General features: G+C 30.5%; 2 protein-coding genes across 3 annotated transcripts in view; one reads left to right on the top strand and one right to left on the bottom strand.

Moving 5' to 3' along the window:
• Nucleotides 1-3,566, bottom strand: part of LOC143057161 (dynamin-like GTPase OPA1, mitochondrial) — a 42,585-nt gene extending 39,019 nt beyond the window's left edge. The window contains exon 1 of one of the 2 annotated variants that reach the window (XM_076230409.1): nt 3,441-3,566. In XM_076230409.1, the coding sequence (XP_076086524.1) occupies nt 3,441-3,472 (32 nt within the window). In that variant the 5' untranslated portion in view covers nt 3,473-3,566. The remainder of the gene's footprint in view (nt 1-3,440) is intronic. The other variant, XM_076230411.1, reaches the window with a different exon arrangement.
• Nucleotides 3,567-3,720: 154 nt separating this feature from the next.
• Nucleotides 3,721-17,969, top strand: part of LOC143057847 (general transcription factor IIH subunit 2-like) — a 31,607-nt gene continuing 17,358 nt past the window's right edge. Inside the window, exons 1-5 of the mRNA XM_076231277.1 lie at nt 3,721-3,875; nt 13,033-13,147; nt 14,104-14,190; nt 15,081-15,186; nt 17,236-17,341. Of these exons, the coding sequence (XP_076087392.1) occupies nt 3,820-3,875; nt 13,033-13,147; nt 14,104-14,190; nt 15,081-15,186; nt 17,236-17,341 (470 nt within the window). The 5' untranslated portion in view covers nt 3,721-3,819. The remainder of the gene's footprint in view (nt 3,876-13,032; nt 13,148-14,103; nt 14,191-15,080; nt 15,187-17,235; nt 17,342-17,969) is intronic.

Consider the following 17,969-nt stretch of genomic DNA (forward strand, 5'->3'; position numbering starts at 1 on the left):
GTGCAATACTAAACCAATTCTTTTTACTGATATTTCAAAGTGGGAAATGAGATGAAAGATACTAAGAAATATGATGGCTGCTAGATATCACCAAATTTCCCCTAGTTGCCAATTTTTGTATTTCGATGTTGCAATTGGCTGACAATCTTTTTTTTATTTAATAACAAGGACTTAGTGAACAAACAAAATTACTCAATATCAAACAGTGTACATGTATGTCTCTGATAGTTCTGAATATTAAGTAATAATGACAAAAATAATTAAAGATAATGTGAAAGTATTAAATAAATTTTGGTGATTGTGTATTTTCCCATATTCAGTAGAACAATGAAGAAAATTAGATCTCAAATGATTACCTTATTTTTAACGCATGATGCTCATCAAAAATAAAATGTAAATTTCTTTATTACAATAAAAAAAAAAATACACAACGTAAAGGGCATTTCTATCTCCTGATATTACACATACATGTCTGTTTGTTGTTTCTTATTTGCATGTATTAATTTGAATAATTTTCAATAATGAATGATAATTGAAGGATCACTAGAAACTGAAAGAAGAATGATAATCATGATTAGGTCTTTCCATCTTTCTGTGAAAAGACCTATTGATTTTGTTATGATTATTAATTTTGTTCTTGCGGGGTATTGTTATTTCACAAAATTTCGCTGTGATAGTTCATATATATATATATGATATCGAACAGTTTATACGCTTTTAAAACTGACTCTATTGACCGGAAGAGTTTCTCCCCAAATACTGTTTTTCTTGTGTCCACTACTCCTTTGCAACTGTTAAAGATTACAGCAAATTTATTTAACCAAATTGCTCGTAACTTCTTCAGGATTAGGGTGGCTATTTGAACCCAAGCTATCCAAAGACTCCATCTGAGAGTTATTCCCCCTTTTGCATTTGATATAAGAGATATGCATTTCTATCTGGTAAACCATAAGTGATGTAGGCCTAGGGTCTTTTGATTTCAATTCCTTGGTCCAAAAAAAATGAAAAGTAGGTCACGGTCAAAGGTCAAGGTCATATTCTAAATTTTGATTTTTGGTTATTTTCATTTATTTTCAAAAAATAGTAAGAGATATCGACAAATAATTTTTTACTAAATTGTTAGTTGCGACATGTCGTAACAAGTAAAGTTTGATTGCAAGGGCACTTTGACCGTAGAGGGGAGATTTCTCCAGATTTCTCCCTTTTTATATTCAAAATTACATGTATGGTGGTTTAACTTACTTACCAAGTTTAGTTTAAACATATTTATCTATAGTGGATTGGGAAACAAGTTTTGCAACTTATATTACACTTTGAGGATGCGAGTGCTGCCTTGTAGCGGCATTAGCCTGCTCTTTTTCGAAATCTACAAGGGTGTCTTTACCGTGCAAGAGATATGGCTCTCTCTTAACATGGGTCAGCCATTTATCGTCCCCTTCCGACAGACTATCATCGTTTCCTCAAGATCATACTCACAAATGGTGTCAAGGGAGAGCCGAAAATTAAGTCCTTGAAATTTTCATCCCAGACGGGAATCGACTAGGAACCTTTGTGATAGTAGTCCGATGCACTTACCACTACACCAAGATGAACTAACCACTATACCAAGTATAGAAAAGACCTAGGGTGATCTGTTTAAAGGTCCTTGGTTTATGACCTTCAAATTGAGCTCAAGGTCAAAATTGAAGTTGACATTCTAGATTTTGACCTTTGCTTTATCTTCATATTTAAACACGATAAATCCATGGGACTTTTTACATTAACATGATTAAGTTGCTATTTACAAGACCTTGAATATCCAAACGCAAATGTGTAAACCGAAAGTAGCTTTGTTTTGTACTTATTTGATGTAAAAGTATATAGAACCATATATTTTTGAAGTCAGTGTCAAGTAAACTATCAAATAACACCGGAAGTTACATTTTTCAGACGGGGAGTAACAAATTATCTCTCTTATTTCAGCAAAATTGTAACGAAACCATATATTTTTAGAATCAGTGTAAATTAAGGTGTCATTTGTCACTGTATCAGTCAGGGGACTTATTGAAATAAGTGATTTTTAAATCACTTATTTAAGTAGCAAATTCGAAATTTTGTCATACATGTAAATTGTGATTTTGTAGTTTTACTAAAATTTTAAACACATAGGTTTAGATAATATCTTTTCATAAGTAAAATTGAAAAAAAATAACTTTTTGCTTCTTTTAAGTAGCAAGGTTTATGCCTTTGATGCTATTATTTAGCTGTAAATTCTATTTTACTGGAAAAAATTCTATAATAATGGCTTAACTTAACGAACTGATACTTTCTAAACAGATTTTTCCCAGCAGTGGGAGTATTTTTCCTGTAAAGTTCAAGGTTTCATCTTTCAGATTATGTAATAAAATTCTACTGTACGCAATAAAAATTTCACTGTTCAGGGGTGTTGAAATTAGTGGGGGTTATTAGAATAATGATACTTAAAGAAGTGATTTTTTGGAAGGAAATTGAGGTATGATATTTAAACAAGTGATTTTTATGTCATTATCCTAGATTCTGTACAAGGTTATCACCTGACATGACCTGGTCATCCTAGACAACACAGATGTTGGCCCTGATAATTTTATCAACATAATTAGTCCCTGGATCATTAGTATTCTATATTTAAAACTACAATATTTCAACCTTTCTGAACATAATGTTACTTGAATCAGTGATTTAGAAAATCACTCATTTAAGTAAGTCCCCTGACTGTGTATATGAAATTTTAATCCGTATTTTAATATCAAAGTGAATCATCAGAAGTGGAAAGACCTTCAATTTTGATTTTTAATTGTTATCTGTATCTGTTTGGGTACATCATATGTACTTATACCAATTGTCAATATTTATTCATTTAATATAATTCAGAAATCCATTATGGGGGTCTCATTGGGGGGTTCTGATCTCGTATCCAGCTTACTGTTTTGTCACATTCCCGTATCTCGCTTACACTATGTATGTAAGCAATTCTCTTGTTTTTTGTAATTTCCCGTCTCCCGTTTTCACAGCACAATAATCTGACTTTCATGTGTCACGCTTTCTAAAAATCTGCAATCCCGCGTCACGCTTAGACCCCAATGAGACCCACCACTAACATCTTGATGATAGCCTGCCATGCACTGATTTTATATAACAGTGTGCTTGTAAATGCTTCTTTTGCCTGTGGGACCTTGAGAGGACTACTACATTTATTAATTTCAATTTATATCTAAGTAAATTTAGTGTAAGGCATAAATCCATTATGGTCATATATTTATTATAAATCTAAAGTAGTGATTGTCGACTTGTCATAACTGACATAATAAATTTAGTGATCCATCCAGCATCCTTTGCTCACTCTGTCAAACTCATCGACTATCTGTCCGACAAGTTAATCTTTTAAGATTTCATTATGGTTTTTCTATATAACATAAATTTACCCAAAGCGGCCTCTGATGATTATTTGAGACATTTTATATCTGAGGCAACACTTCAATATTTTCGGTCATTTTCCATTTTCAGTTTCGACTTCGAATGTCCTTGACCTCGATACATAGGACTTTTTCTAAAATTTACTTTCGCATATCTAAAAGTTTATAGTTATGATCTGTACAATATTTTCATGTAATAAAACAATCTCTTTTATTATTTTCTTATTATTAACATCAATTAATTATTAATAAAGCGATACAAATGTTATCTTTCAAAATTTGCAACTTTTACGAAACTATTTCTGCAAGGGAGATAATTTGGCGCACTCAAATGCTCGAATAAAATAATATACTTATATATAAGACACTGCGGTATAAATAAAGAAAAATGGGAGACGAAGACGAAAAAGGTTATAGATGGGAAACAGAATATGAAAAGACTTGGTAAGTAGTACTAAATTTTTACTTTTTATACCTAAAATGTGTTAGACACTAAGACAGAGACACTGTTCAGTGACAGTGGGTCTTATTGCCATTGCCATTGGCATTGGGGTCTAAGCTAGCCTTAGAAGTCATAATTATTTGGACATGGGGGTCTATGCGTAATGCGGGATTGGGCATATTTTTTTATGGTGTGATGCGGAATTGGGCTTTTTTTTTAAAGCGTGACACTTGGAAGTCAAATAATAAAGCATAAAATCGGGAAACAAAGTTCGGCAAGACCCATTTAACTGATCGGAACATAATATATTGTTTGTTCTTTACATACAATTACGTTACAACAATCGTCGAATTGTAAATACTATTTTCATAAAGACTAATTAAGCCAATATATTAAATATGCTTAAAACCGCATATTTAAAGGGAAATAATTCATAACGTCTTGTTTACAACATTACATAGTTAAAAATAGATTGACTCTTACCACTTGTGGAGTGAGTTTTTACTGGCAAGGACAAGGCACAGTTCACTAATACACTTTGTAAATAACTACATCAATGGAGTCCTAAAACCAAAATGTAATCATAAACATTCGGACTCGTAAAATATTAAAATATACAATATGACAAAATAACTCAGATTCATTTATAGTTAAACTTCTATCATTACAATGTATAATATAAATGTACTAATAAATATCAACTTTAACACTTTTCCTTATTTTGTCAAATACGCCGCCATTTATGAAATATCAATTATCTGTGTCAATAATTAAGCAGCAATGCAAATTATCTATTTCTATATTCTATCGTGACAAATTAACGGTAGATAATAAAATACATGTAGCACGAAGCTAATTAAAATATTCTCGGGTACATCTATCATACTTATGTAATAACCAAACTTTACGAGGAGAACGAAATCATATAATATAAACTTTGCTAACTTTATCATTTACATGTGAAAATATTAATTATATAACAAAGAAGTTAACTTACATTAAATAGATAATATGTTGTGTCCACAATAATACAGGTATATAAATTCGAGATACAATATCATGCGACTGTAATTCTCAATCTCCCGTGCAAATCTACCTGGTCAATACCAAATATAAATTGACCGCGAAAAATGACAATGACCAATCAAATACGTAATTTAAAGTAAGAACCTTTTAAATATTCATGAACTCAATATAAAAAGTAAAGTGTAGATTTGATTTAAATAATAATATTCCTTTATCAAAATTCTAGAGTTAAACGTTATTATAAATAGAATTAATTTCAGAACTTTAAAGATATTTTTACTATTATTTATATATAATTAATAGACGTAAAAATGACACTACTACAAATATACCTGTCAACTTACCCGGATCTTGTGGGTGTGACCCAAGATTTTCACAATTCTGAGGGGTCACCTGGGACACATCTTATGGCTATTTGGAAATCTGCCCTGCTTGAACTAAGAATATGTCGGGCTTGAACTATACACATTATCGCTATTTGTTCGCCATTACTGAATATCACACAGGTTCCCATAAATGTTTTGTTTGCTTGAATGGTTTAGTGTTACATAACATAACTAGTCTTTCTTGTAAAAGAAGAACCTTTTATATCTAATTTTTGGCATTTATACTGCTATTGAATTAATGTTTTCCTGTATACTACATAAATTTGTACATGTAATTCACCAATATTTCCCCTTATGCTGGGACCTTAAACTTAATGAACTCTCGTTACAACTTTAATAAGATACAAGTGTGAGGTGTAAAATTTGACGAAAGAAAAGTTATTTTTGACTTTGATAGAACAAATCTTATAAGATCAACCATTTTGCAAATGTTTAGGTAAAGTATATTAAAGTAAAATAGAGAATGCATGGAAAATGTAAAAAAAGTCAAGATGGTTTATCAATAACATGACTAGGTCAACTTTGGCAACCTAATCTAAAGTTAGTTAGCTTGATATAATTAACGATTACCATTTTTTTTTTTTTTTTTTTTTTCCAACGTAACAATATCTTTATTGCATATTTGCTGTAACAATTTACTAAGTTTACAGCTTTAACTTAGTATCCCTCATGTTAGCTTACCTAATAGTTAAGGGAAGCACTATTTGGCAAGGTATTATTTATTCATAATATTAGTATTCAGAACATGAAATATTTCACAAAATATATTTGATAAATTATTGTGATTATACACATACATTACATTTTGCTTCTTTTTCTCTTTTTCATAGTATTTTTTTTTTTCCGGAATCAACTCCGTTATCGGTATGATCCGTGTTTCCATTAGTATTGGGCACAGTGTTGTTTTTCGCATGTGCGTTATGTCGGGTATAGTTTTGATGTGTGTCGTCTAAATTATATAAATATTATCCACTGGATTTAACGATTATATATGGTGAGTTTACTATTCAAGCTTTCTTTAATTATCTACTGATCTTTTTTTGTCGAAATGTATGTGTGTAATTCACAAATAGGTAATTTAAGTGTAACAAGTTGGAACACTCGACATCCGAAATGATACATTATTTTTCCACATTAATTAATAAACATACGGATACATTTATACTATAACAATTCTTTTTATCTTTTGTAAATACACATTTTAAAATATAAAAAATGCAGTATAATTCACATGTGGTGACTCATGCATGGCTGAACATGCTTACAAACATTGAACATGCATGGTTGAACTTGATTATAAATATTACCGTATTTGTCTTGTGTACAATAATCAATTTTGTTCACAATATTTTGTGCTTCGTTAAAAGATTAGTCCTGATTCAATTGAATCTTTGCAATGAATCTATTTGTTTTTAGAATTATCTGATTAGTTTTTATACGACCGCAAATTTTGAAAAAATTTTCGTCGTATATTGCTATCACGTTGGCGTCGGCGTCGTCGTCGTCGTCGGCGTCGTCGTCGTCGTCGTCGTCCGGCGTCCGAATACTTTTAGTTTTCGCACTCTAACTTTAGTAAAAGTGAATGGAAATCTATGAAATTTTAACACAAGGTTTATGACCACAAAAGGAAGGTTGGTATTGATTTTGGGAGTTTTGGTCCCAACATTTTAGGAATTAGGGGCCAAAAAGGGCCCAAATAAGCATTTTCTTGGTTTTCGCACTATAACTTTAGTTTAAGTTAATAGAAATCTATGAAATTTTGACACAAGGTTTATGACCACAAAAGAACGGTTGGGATTGATTTTGGGAGTTTTGGTCTCAACAGTTTAGGAATTAGGGGCCAAAAAAGGGCCCAAATAAGCATTATTCTTGGTTTTCGCACAATAACATTAGTTTAAGTAAATAGAAATCAATGAAATTTAAACACAATGTTAATGACTACAAAAGGAAGGTTGGTATTGATTTTGGGAGTTTAGGTCCCAACAGTTTAGGAATTAGGGGCCAAAAAGGGACCCAAATAAGCATTTTTCTTGGTTTTCACACCATAACGTTAGTATAAGTAAATAGAAATCTATGAAATTTAAACACAAGGTTTATGACCATAAAAAAAAGGTTGGGTTTGATTTTGGGAGTTTTGGTCCCAACATAATAAGGGGCCCAAAGGGTCCAAAATTAAACTTTTGTTTGATTTCATCAAAATTGAATAATTGGGGTTCTTTGATATGCTGAATCTAACTGTCATGACTGTGTATGTAGATTCTTAACTTTTGGTCCCGTTTTCAAATTGGTCTACATTAAGGTCCAAAGGGTCCAAAATTAAACTTAGTTTGATTTTGACAAAAAATGAATCAGTTAGGTTCTTTGATATGCTGAATCTAAAAATGTACTTAGATTCTTGATTATTGGCCCAGTTTTCAAGTTGGTCCAAATCGGGGTCCAAAATTAAACTTTGTTTGATTTCATCAAAAATTGAATAAATGGGGTTCTTTGATATACCAAATCTAACTGTGTATGTAGATTCTTCATTTTTGGTCCTGTTTTCAAATTGGTCTACACTAAAGTCCAAAGGGTCCAAAATTAAACTTAGTCTGATTTTAACAAAAATTGAAATCTTGAAGTTCTTTGATATGCTGAATCCAAAAATGTACTTAGATTTTTTATTATGGGCCCAGTTTTCAAGTTGGTCCAAATCAGGATCTAAAATTATTATATTAAGTATTGTGCAATAGCAAGTCTTTTCAATTGCACAGTATTGCGCAATGGCAAGAAATATCTAATTGCACAATATTGTGAAATATCAATTTTTTTTTTAATTAGAGTTATCTTTCTTTGTCCAGAATCAACTTAAATCTTTGTTATATACAATATACAATGTATATTCACTTTTTACTACCAACTGATAAATTAAAATAATCTTTACCATTCAGTGATAACAAGCAGTTTTTTTACATCTTAATATTTTATGATGTATTTAAATGAGTAGTTATTGTTGCAAACTCCATTAGAAATTTTAATTGAGATTAGTTTTGGAATAAGGGAAAGGGGGATGTGATTAAAAAAATTGGGTTCAATTTTTCTCATTTGAAATTTCATAAATAAAAAAGAAAATTTCTTCAAACATTTTTTTGAGAGGATTAATATTCAACAGCATAGTGAATTGCTCTAAGAGAAACACAAATTTTAAGTTCATTAGAACACATTCATTCTGTGTCAGAAACCTATGCTGTGTCAACTATTTAATCACAATCCAAATTTAGAGCTGAATCCAGCTTGAATGTTGTGTCCATACTTGCCCTAACCGTTCAGGGTTCAACCTCTGCGGTCGTATAAAGCTACGCCCTGCGGAGCATCTGGTTTTGTTATTAAAGTTGTTTATTTCAATAATTTCTGAAATTTCTTTCTGGAAAATTTTTAAAATGTTTATTTTTTTTGTCTTCTTTTCTGAGACAAAATGTGATTTGTATATTGAGAAGGATATAATAGTTAATATGTAATTGTACTTATGTAAATATCAATAATTACAATTAATATCAAAGTATGCTAAATCTTCAATTTTGTACCCTGTTACTAAATTTTCTAGGTTTATAATATCTTTTTCAATACCTAGGGATTTCATTAATGTCATTATTATTTTTTGAAAGTCATTATTATATGATCATGAGCAATTGACAAAAAAATGTTCATAGTCTTCCTTTTTTTTACAATGCTTACATAAGTTGTCTTCAGTAATTTTCCACTTGTTTAAAAGTTCATTACTTGGTAGTATGTAGTGAATAAGTTTCCATCTAAATATTTTCAATCTATTATCAGTTAGATATTAAAAAATGAAAACAAAAGTATTTTTCAATTTAGAATTTAAGTGCTTCTCAAATATTTTTTCCCACATAAGAAAACCATTTGGTTTATCACAACTATTTTTCAGTGTGAATATTTTATAGAGTTCTTTTGTACTCATCAAGGGAGTAATTGTCCTGTGCATAATTTTTAAGTCGTTTATAAATTTAACTTTAGTTTTGAATGAATCTTCAGTGCAAAGAATTGTTTTCCAATCAGTTGGTATTGCTTTTTTTAACATATATATTTGCCTTATCCAATTTTGTTTATATTTTAGTTTAGTTAAAATGATAGTTTCAGAGATATTGCCCTGGTCATCAATTACATCATTTATATTGATAATGTTACTTTTTATCCAATCTTCAAAGTTTAAACATTTTCCATTAAACCGGATATTATCATTTCCCCACAAAACTTGTTTTCTAATTTCAAGAAAAAGGATATTTTGTATTACCTCCCTTTACACTTATCCAATCTTTAATTAGTTGTTTATAGAAGTCCGGTAAATATTGTAACTTATTTTTATCAATATCGTTTATATTCTTTAAATTCATTTTAAATACAAGAAGATTTTTTCTAATTTGTTGAAGTAGAATTTGGGAATAATTGTCCAGTTGTTAACGATTACTCAATGAATTATTTGTTGATAATAATTTATAAATTAGTTAAATAATTAAAAAGAGCATGCATACAGGACTTATTTTGCTTTGGTATACATGCATGCATTTTTTCAATAATTTTAATAAGATAAGATAAAATATTGATCTTACACAATAGTAAAATATTTACATAAGTACAATCACATAAAAAAAAAAAAACCAACACCCAGCCTAAAAAGACTTATGAGACACTGTTACATGTATATACATATAAAACAGCTCAATCACACAATGTAAAAAATAGAAATAATATATAAAAAAACTTGCAAACCTGATAAATTAAACAGACTAATAAAAATTAGATTTTAAAGAAATGTAAGAATGTTAAATACACCTAGTTTAAAAATTGCGTCAAACGAATAAAACAAAATTATGGGTAAAACTGCGATAAGAATAAAATATTTCTATATATTATAATTTAGAATTAATAAAAGTCATAGAAAAAAGAAAAGTAAATTGAATCATCAGTACATTAAAACCACTTTCAACAATTTTCAAAAAATATATTTAAAATGTTCTATCGACATACCACATAAACTATTACAATAGGTTTAGGGGACAGTTGAAGGACACCTCCGGGTGCGGGAATTTCTCGCTACATTGAAGACCTGTTGGTGACCTTCTGCTGTTGTTTTTTTCTATGGTAGGGTTTTTGTCTCTTTGGCACATTCCCCATTTCCATTCTCATTTTAATATACTTTCTTTATTTATGTACCAAAAGTTATTTCCTTTAATTAATATATATTTTCTTTAAATTATATTTTTACCAAGATAAAAAGAATAGGCTTTATGGACAATTATATGTTATAAAAAACTTTTTCTCCTGACATAAAATTTGTGAATAGAGTAGGACAGTGTTACTTGAATATCATTATATGTCATTAAAGCATTGAACTTGAGCTCTGTACTCATGTTTTCAAAATTTTCAATACATTGACGTGCCTTTTGAAACAATTCATATCTAATGTCTTCATACAGAGTAAGATAAGATTAAACCAGGTGCTCCGCAGGGCGCAGCTTTATACGACCGCAGAGGTCGAACCCTGAACAGTTGGGGCAAGTATGGACAAAACATTCAAGCGTGATACAGCTCTGAATTTGGATTGTGATCAAATTTTTGACATTACATGGTTTTTTTTTACACAAAACAAATGTCAAGATTTTACAAATCAATTAAAAATTTCTTCTTCAAACTTTTTAAATCTAAAATTAAATAGTTGACACAGCATAGGTTTCTGACACAGAATGAATGTGGTTTAATGAACTTAAAATTTTTTTTGCCTTTGAGCAATTCACTATGCTGTTGAATATTAATCCTCTCAAAAAAATGTTTGAAGAAATTTTCTTTTTATTTATGAAATCTGAAATGACAAAAATTAAACCCCCCCTCCTTTTTTTCACATCCCCGTTTCCCTTTTTCCAAAACTGATATCAATTCAAATTTCTAATGGAGTTTGCAACAATAACTACTCTTTTAAATACATCATAAAATATTAAAATGTAAAATAAAGTGCTTGTTATCACTGAATGGTAAAGATTGGTTGGTAGAAAAGTGAATATACATTGTTTATTGTATAAAACAATAAAAAAAACTTCATCAGCAACATTTTATATTGGCAAATTTCCAATGAAGTTATTTACATAAAGTTATTGGCAAATAAAAATAGAAAATGACATCATAGTCATGTCTGGCAAATGTCCAACATACATTATCTAAAAACATTTTAGATAAGATAAGGAAAAAAAGCTTCATCAGCAACATATTATATTGGCAAATTTCCAATGAAGTTATTTACATAAAGTTATTGGCAAATGAAAATATAAAATGACATCATAGTCATGTCTGGCAAATTTCCAACATATATTATCAACTACTATTCTATACAAAGAAAGATAACTCAAATTGAAAATTAATTGCTATTGCACAATATTGTGCAATTAGATATTTCTTGCTATTGTGCAATACTGTGCAATTGAAAATTTCTTGCTATTGCACAATACTTGATATGGAATCCTGATTTGGACCAACTTGAAAACTGGGCCCATAATCAAAAATCAAAGTACATATTTAGATAAAGCATATCAAATAAGCCCAAGAATTTAATTTTTGTTAAAATCAAACTTAGTTTCATTTTGGACCCTTTGGACCTTAATGTAGACCAATTTGAAAACTGGACCAAAAATTAAGAATCTACATACACAGTTAGATTTGGCATATTAAAGAACCCATTTATTCAATTTTTGATGAAATCAAACAAAGTTTAATTTTGGACCCCCATTTGGACCAACTTGAAAACTAGGCCAATAATTAAAAATCTAAGTACATTTTTAAATTCAGCATATCAAAGAACCCCAAGGATTCAATTTTTGTTAAAATCAAACTAAGTTTAATTTTGGACCCTTTGGACCTTAATGTAGACCAATTGGAAAACGGGACCAAAAATTAAGAATCTACATACATAGTTAGATTCGGCATATCAAAGAACCCCAATTATTCAATTTTTGATGAAATCACACAAAGTTCAATTTTGGACCCTTTGGGCCCCTTATTCCTAAACTGTTGGGACCTAAACTCCCAAAATCAATACCAACCTTCCTTTTGTAGTCATTAACATTGTGTTTAAATTTCATTGATTTCTATTTACTTAAACTAAAGTTATTGTGCGAAAACCAAGAATAATGCTAATTTGGGCCCTTTTTTGGCCCCTAATTCCTAAACTGTTGAAACCAAAACTCCCAAAATCAATCCCAACCGTTCTTTTGTGGTCATAAACCTTGTGTCAAAATTTCATAGATTTCTATTAACTTAAACTAATGTTATAGTGCGAAAACCAAGAAAATGCTTATTTGGGCCCTTTTTGGCCCCTAATTCCTAAAACGTTGGGACCAAAACTCCCAAAATCAATACCAATCTTCCTTTTGTGGTCATAAACCTGGTGTTAAAATTTCATAGATTTCCATTCACTTTTACTAAAGTTAGAGTGCAAAAACTAAAAGTATTCGGACGCAGGACGACGACGACGACGACGCCGACGACGACGACGACGCCGACGCCAACGTGATAGCAATATACGACGAAAAATTTTTCAAATTTTGCGGTCGTATAAAAATTCATGTATCTAAGGCATGTAAGGCTAAAATATCAATCAGTATACATCCAACATCCATACCATTTAGTGTAATTGTTCATTTGTCTTAAATATATCCCTACCATTATAGGCTTATTTATAACAGATTTAATACATACATTATAGGGAAGCAATCCGTGAAGATGATGAGGGATCCCTACAAACAAGTATTGATGACATTGTACACAAGGCAAAGCGTAGAAGGTTACTCGAAAAAATTGGCAGTGTTAGGTTAGGAATGGTAAGTATAGTGATAGATACATTTTTGTGACTTAGAAAAAATTTAGTAGTGGTACATTTATGTTTGAAATTGGAAGTAAACTTAAAAAAAAATAGAGATTATTCTCTTGGAAATTTACACTAAATCAAATATTTATTTTACTAAATTAACTTCCTAAAATGAATAAATTATGAAAGGGGGGGAAATTGATAAAAAAAAATTCTGCAAACAAGATTTGGCCTCCTTGTCAATAGACAAGTTTTTAACAGAATTTTTCTAAATTGAGAACCTCAAACCGATAATTTCAAAGTTTACACCTATGACATTATGATACCAAGAAGCAATTTATAAGTCCCCTACAGACGAAGTTGAAGGGGACTTAAGATTTTTTCTACGTCATGTCTGTCTGTCTATCAGTCTGAATGTCTGTATGTCTGTATTTTCAATCAGTCCGGCTAATAAATTTTCCACACTTTTTTCGTCATGCTTGAAGATATTGATTTGATAATTGGTTATATAGTTTTTTTATGACAAGTTACAGTTCAAGTGTGAATTTTGTTTTGGTGTGATGATTTTGTGCATAGTTATGGTCCTTGGACTTAAAAAAATCATTTATATAATTTGTTTTCATCACTTATTTTTATCTTGCTTTAAGATTTTGACTTGATAATTTTTTTATAGATGAAGTTAGAATTCTGTTCTAATAAATGATCTTTTAAACGGTAGGGGGCTATGTACATGTATTGCCATGCAATACTCACAGAAATAAGTTAAATTCTGCAGGCTATAAAAAATTTAAATATATATAGGTTTGAATACAATATCACAGGATATTAATGATAAGAAGTTTTCAAGTATCCTGTTATGTTTGACTAAATGAGTAAAAGATAAGAAAGAACAAATGAAAACCTATTCCAACTTTAAGTAAAATTCATTGAAATTAATAAATTTATTCTATACATGTATATTAATTTCAGATGAGACATTTATTTTTGATATTGGACATGTCAGAATCTATGCAAGATCAAGATCTGAAACCAACGAGATTGATTTCAACTCTCAAGGTATGTCATTAAGGCCAAAATAAAGTAATACATATGTTTCCACTAATCCCATAGCTACTTTCCCTAATTTTCAGTGCCTATCCTATAAACATGCCATTTTTGAACAAACACTGTCACAAGTCAGAAAGATTCCCTTGTAGTAACCAGCTAAAAAATGATATTACCTACCTACCTACCCTATTTTTCCCCAGCATGTTAGCGGAAACACATGTATTATTTTTTTTTGGCCTTCAGAACTCTTTAATTACAGTCCTGAACCATTGTTCTCTCAAGGTAATTATCTGCAGTATTAAGATTTACAAACAGAGCTATTCTAATGATGCTTTTTGTCAATGAATGGTATGGAAGAAAAACTTCAAAAGGAATAAAAGAACGGTATTTGCCAATGAGACATCAACCCATTGATAAATGTAAAAATAACCAAAATACATGCTAGAGGGCAGCAAACAGCCATAGACTCAGTCTTCAGTGATAGACAGTCTTTACAATTATTATTAAATATGGCAAGCTCTAATTTGTCACAAAACCAAGTTTAACCATGGATCATTTTCAGAAAATGCTTGTACCAAGTAAGGATTATGACAAGGTATTTTTCATTCTTTCAGTTAGTTGATAAGTTTGATTTTATCAGATTTTATGGACTACCCCTGTTTGAATTTAATGTGGAGTTTGGTAATTTTGTTATACATTTTTTTGTCCTGATAGATAAAAAAAATGACCTGTTTTAAGTTGAAGTAAAATTAAACAGAATTGTCAGGAAGATTAACCCGTTACTTTGAAAATTATACACAAACAATAAATGATACCTTTGATAATAAAATAAACATTTTCAAATGTGTATACGTGTAATTCATTTGAAATACAGATTTTATTCAAATAATTATTTTTAGCTTCTTGAACACTTTGTTGAGGAATACTTTGACCAGAATCCTATCAGTCAGCTTGGAATGATTGGGACAAGAAACAAACGAGCAGAGAAAATAGCTGAACTTGGAGGTAGTTATTATTTCTTGTCATTATTCTCAAAGGATAAAATTGAAAATAGCCAGATTCTATAGGAAACCGACATGCTGGAGAATGATTAAGAATAAGATGACAATGAGAACTTGTATGATAGCATGCATATCTAATTACCGTTTAACATAAGACTTTTTTTTATGCCAAGGCTACAGTAGGTAAGAGGGTAGTAATGCGCTTTACCGTCAGGCTTCTAACAGTCATTTTTAGCTACTATTAGCGTCAAATTGGTTGAAGTTTTACCTGTGATTCCTCAAAATTTCATTATCATGATTCGTCAGAGGTCTCAAATTATTATCGTAAGATTTTTTTTTTGGAAAAAATTAACACGTTTACTGATGCGTCAAAATCAGTCGAATTTTACACGTCCGCAAAAAATGAAAATTTTTTGGTCGTATATTGGTCATGTTGGTATGACGTTGGCGTCCTCGTCGTAGTCATCCTAAGACATTTGGTGTTCGCACTATAACTTTTGTCTAACTTAAGTAAATAGAAATCTATGAAATTTAAACACAAGGTTTATGAACATAAAAGGAAGGTTGGGATTGATTTTGGGAGTTTTGGTCTTAACAGTTTAGGAATTAGGGGCCAAAAAAAGGTCCCACATAATCATTTTTCTTGGTTTTTGCACAATAACTTTAGTATAAGCATATAAGTAAATAGAAATCTATGAAATTTTAACACAAGGTTTATGACCACGAAAGGAAGGTTGGGATTGATTTTGGGAGTTTTGGTCCCAACAGTTTAGGAATTAGGGGCCAAAAGGGGCCAAAATTAAACTTTGTTTGATTTCATCAAAAAATGAATAATTGGGGTTCTTTCATATGCCAAATGTAACCGTGTATTTAGATTCTTAATTTTTGGATCTGTTTTCAAATTGTTTTACATTAAGGTCCAAAGGGTCCAAAATTAAACTTAGTTTGATTTTAACAAAAATTGAATTCTTGGGGTTCTTTGATATGCTGAATCTAAACCTGTACTTAGATTTTTGATTATGGGCCCAGTTTTCAAGTTGGTCCAAATCGGGGTCCAAAATTAAACTTTGTTTGATTTTAACAAAAATTGAATATATAGGGTTCTTCAATATGCGGAATCTAACCATGTATTTGGATTTTTGATATTTGGGTCCAGTTATCAAATTGGTCCACATTTAGGTCTAAAGGGTCTAAAATTGAACATTATTTGATTTCATCATAAATTGAATTCTTGGAGTTCTATGATATACTGAATCTAACCATGTATTTAGATTTTGGATATAGGACCATAATAGGTAAATGTCCAATTTAAAATTTTTAAGTTTTTAAGTTTAAGTTCTTAGACCACATTCATTCTGTGTCAGAAACCTATGTTGTGTCAACTATTTAATGACAATCCAAATTCAGAGCTGTATCAAGCTTAAATGTTGTGTCCATACTTGCCCCAACTGTTCAGGGTTCGACCTCTGTGGTTGTATAAAGCTACGCCCTGCGGAGCATCTGGTTTATAATCTAAAAGAAAATGTACATTTTATTGTCATGGACCAAAAATTAGCGTTTACATCATTCGATACGAATTTCACCGTTATTCGTAATGAAGGTACCCTCATTACTACCATCAAGTAAGGGATTGTTATGTTTTTGAGTCTTTGTATATGTCCATCTAATCATCGGTCAGTTTATATAATAATCCAGTCTGTATTTGGTTAAATTTTGTTATCAAGTTACATATCAAGAAATTGTGGTCAAATCAACATGAAACAGTACACATGTTAATTTTGATTTGAAGATTATTAAACATATGCTAGATCAGGATTTTGACTAAATTTGGTAGTTCACTCAACATGGAAATGTGTTATTGCGAGCAGGTTAGGGAGGTCCTTCGGAAAATATTCTTGTTAGGTACATATGGATTTGGAACCTGATTTGGTAGTTTACTCAACATCGAAATGAGATAGTGCGAGCAAGTTAGGAATTTTCTGTCGGCACATATTCTTATAAGGTACTGATGGTAATTTTCCTGACTTATCAATATATATTTCTTTAATTCCAGGTAATCCCAGAAGACATGTATCTACCTTACAGTCTTTAGTAAAATCTACCTGTCAGGGAGAACCATCTTTACAAAACTCTCTAGAACTTGCCCGGAATACTTTGAGGTTTGTATGTTTTACCTACATAATAAGCAACACTTGTTCTGTACTGGCATTTTGTCATATTCCATATAAAAGTAGATGCAATTATGAGAAAATCTTTAAAACTCTCTTGACTATGCATGAATTATTTGACACTGGATGTTAATCTATCAAGAATCAATCAATTAATATAATACTTTTGGATTTACTTACATTAACACTAAAATTGGTAGATGTAGTAAAAACTTCTTCTTTTTTATGCCCCCACTGTAGTTGAGGGGGCATTACATTTTACCCTGGTCTGTCTGTACATCCATCCATCCGTCTGTAAGTCCAATAGTTTTCCTCAACAAAATGTAAGAAACTTAAATTATACCTCAGAATACAGATCACATTTGGATAGCATCACTTTTACTGTTCATGGCCCTATACAAATGAAAAAAATAGCTGAGTTGTTCCTTTTCTTTCTTTAACTTAAGTTTGCCTCAACAAAATGTTTTGAACTTATACACAACACTTATTACCACAAAACTCACTTTAAATACAAATTTGGGAACCATCACTTTTACTGTTCTTCAGTAATGACCCTTTAACGATTGCAGAGTTCGCTTGTTTACAAATGAAAAAATTGCTGAAATACTTCAAATTAGAA

Source organism: Mytilus galloprovincialis, chromosome 13 (assembly GCF_965363235.1).
Source record: "Mytilus galloprovincialis chromosome 13, xbMytGall1.hap1.1, whole genome shotgun sequence".
NCBI lineage: Eukaryota > Metazoa > Mollusca > Bivalvia > Mytilida > Mytilidae > Mytilus > Mytilus galloprovincialis.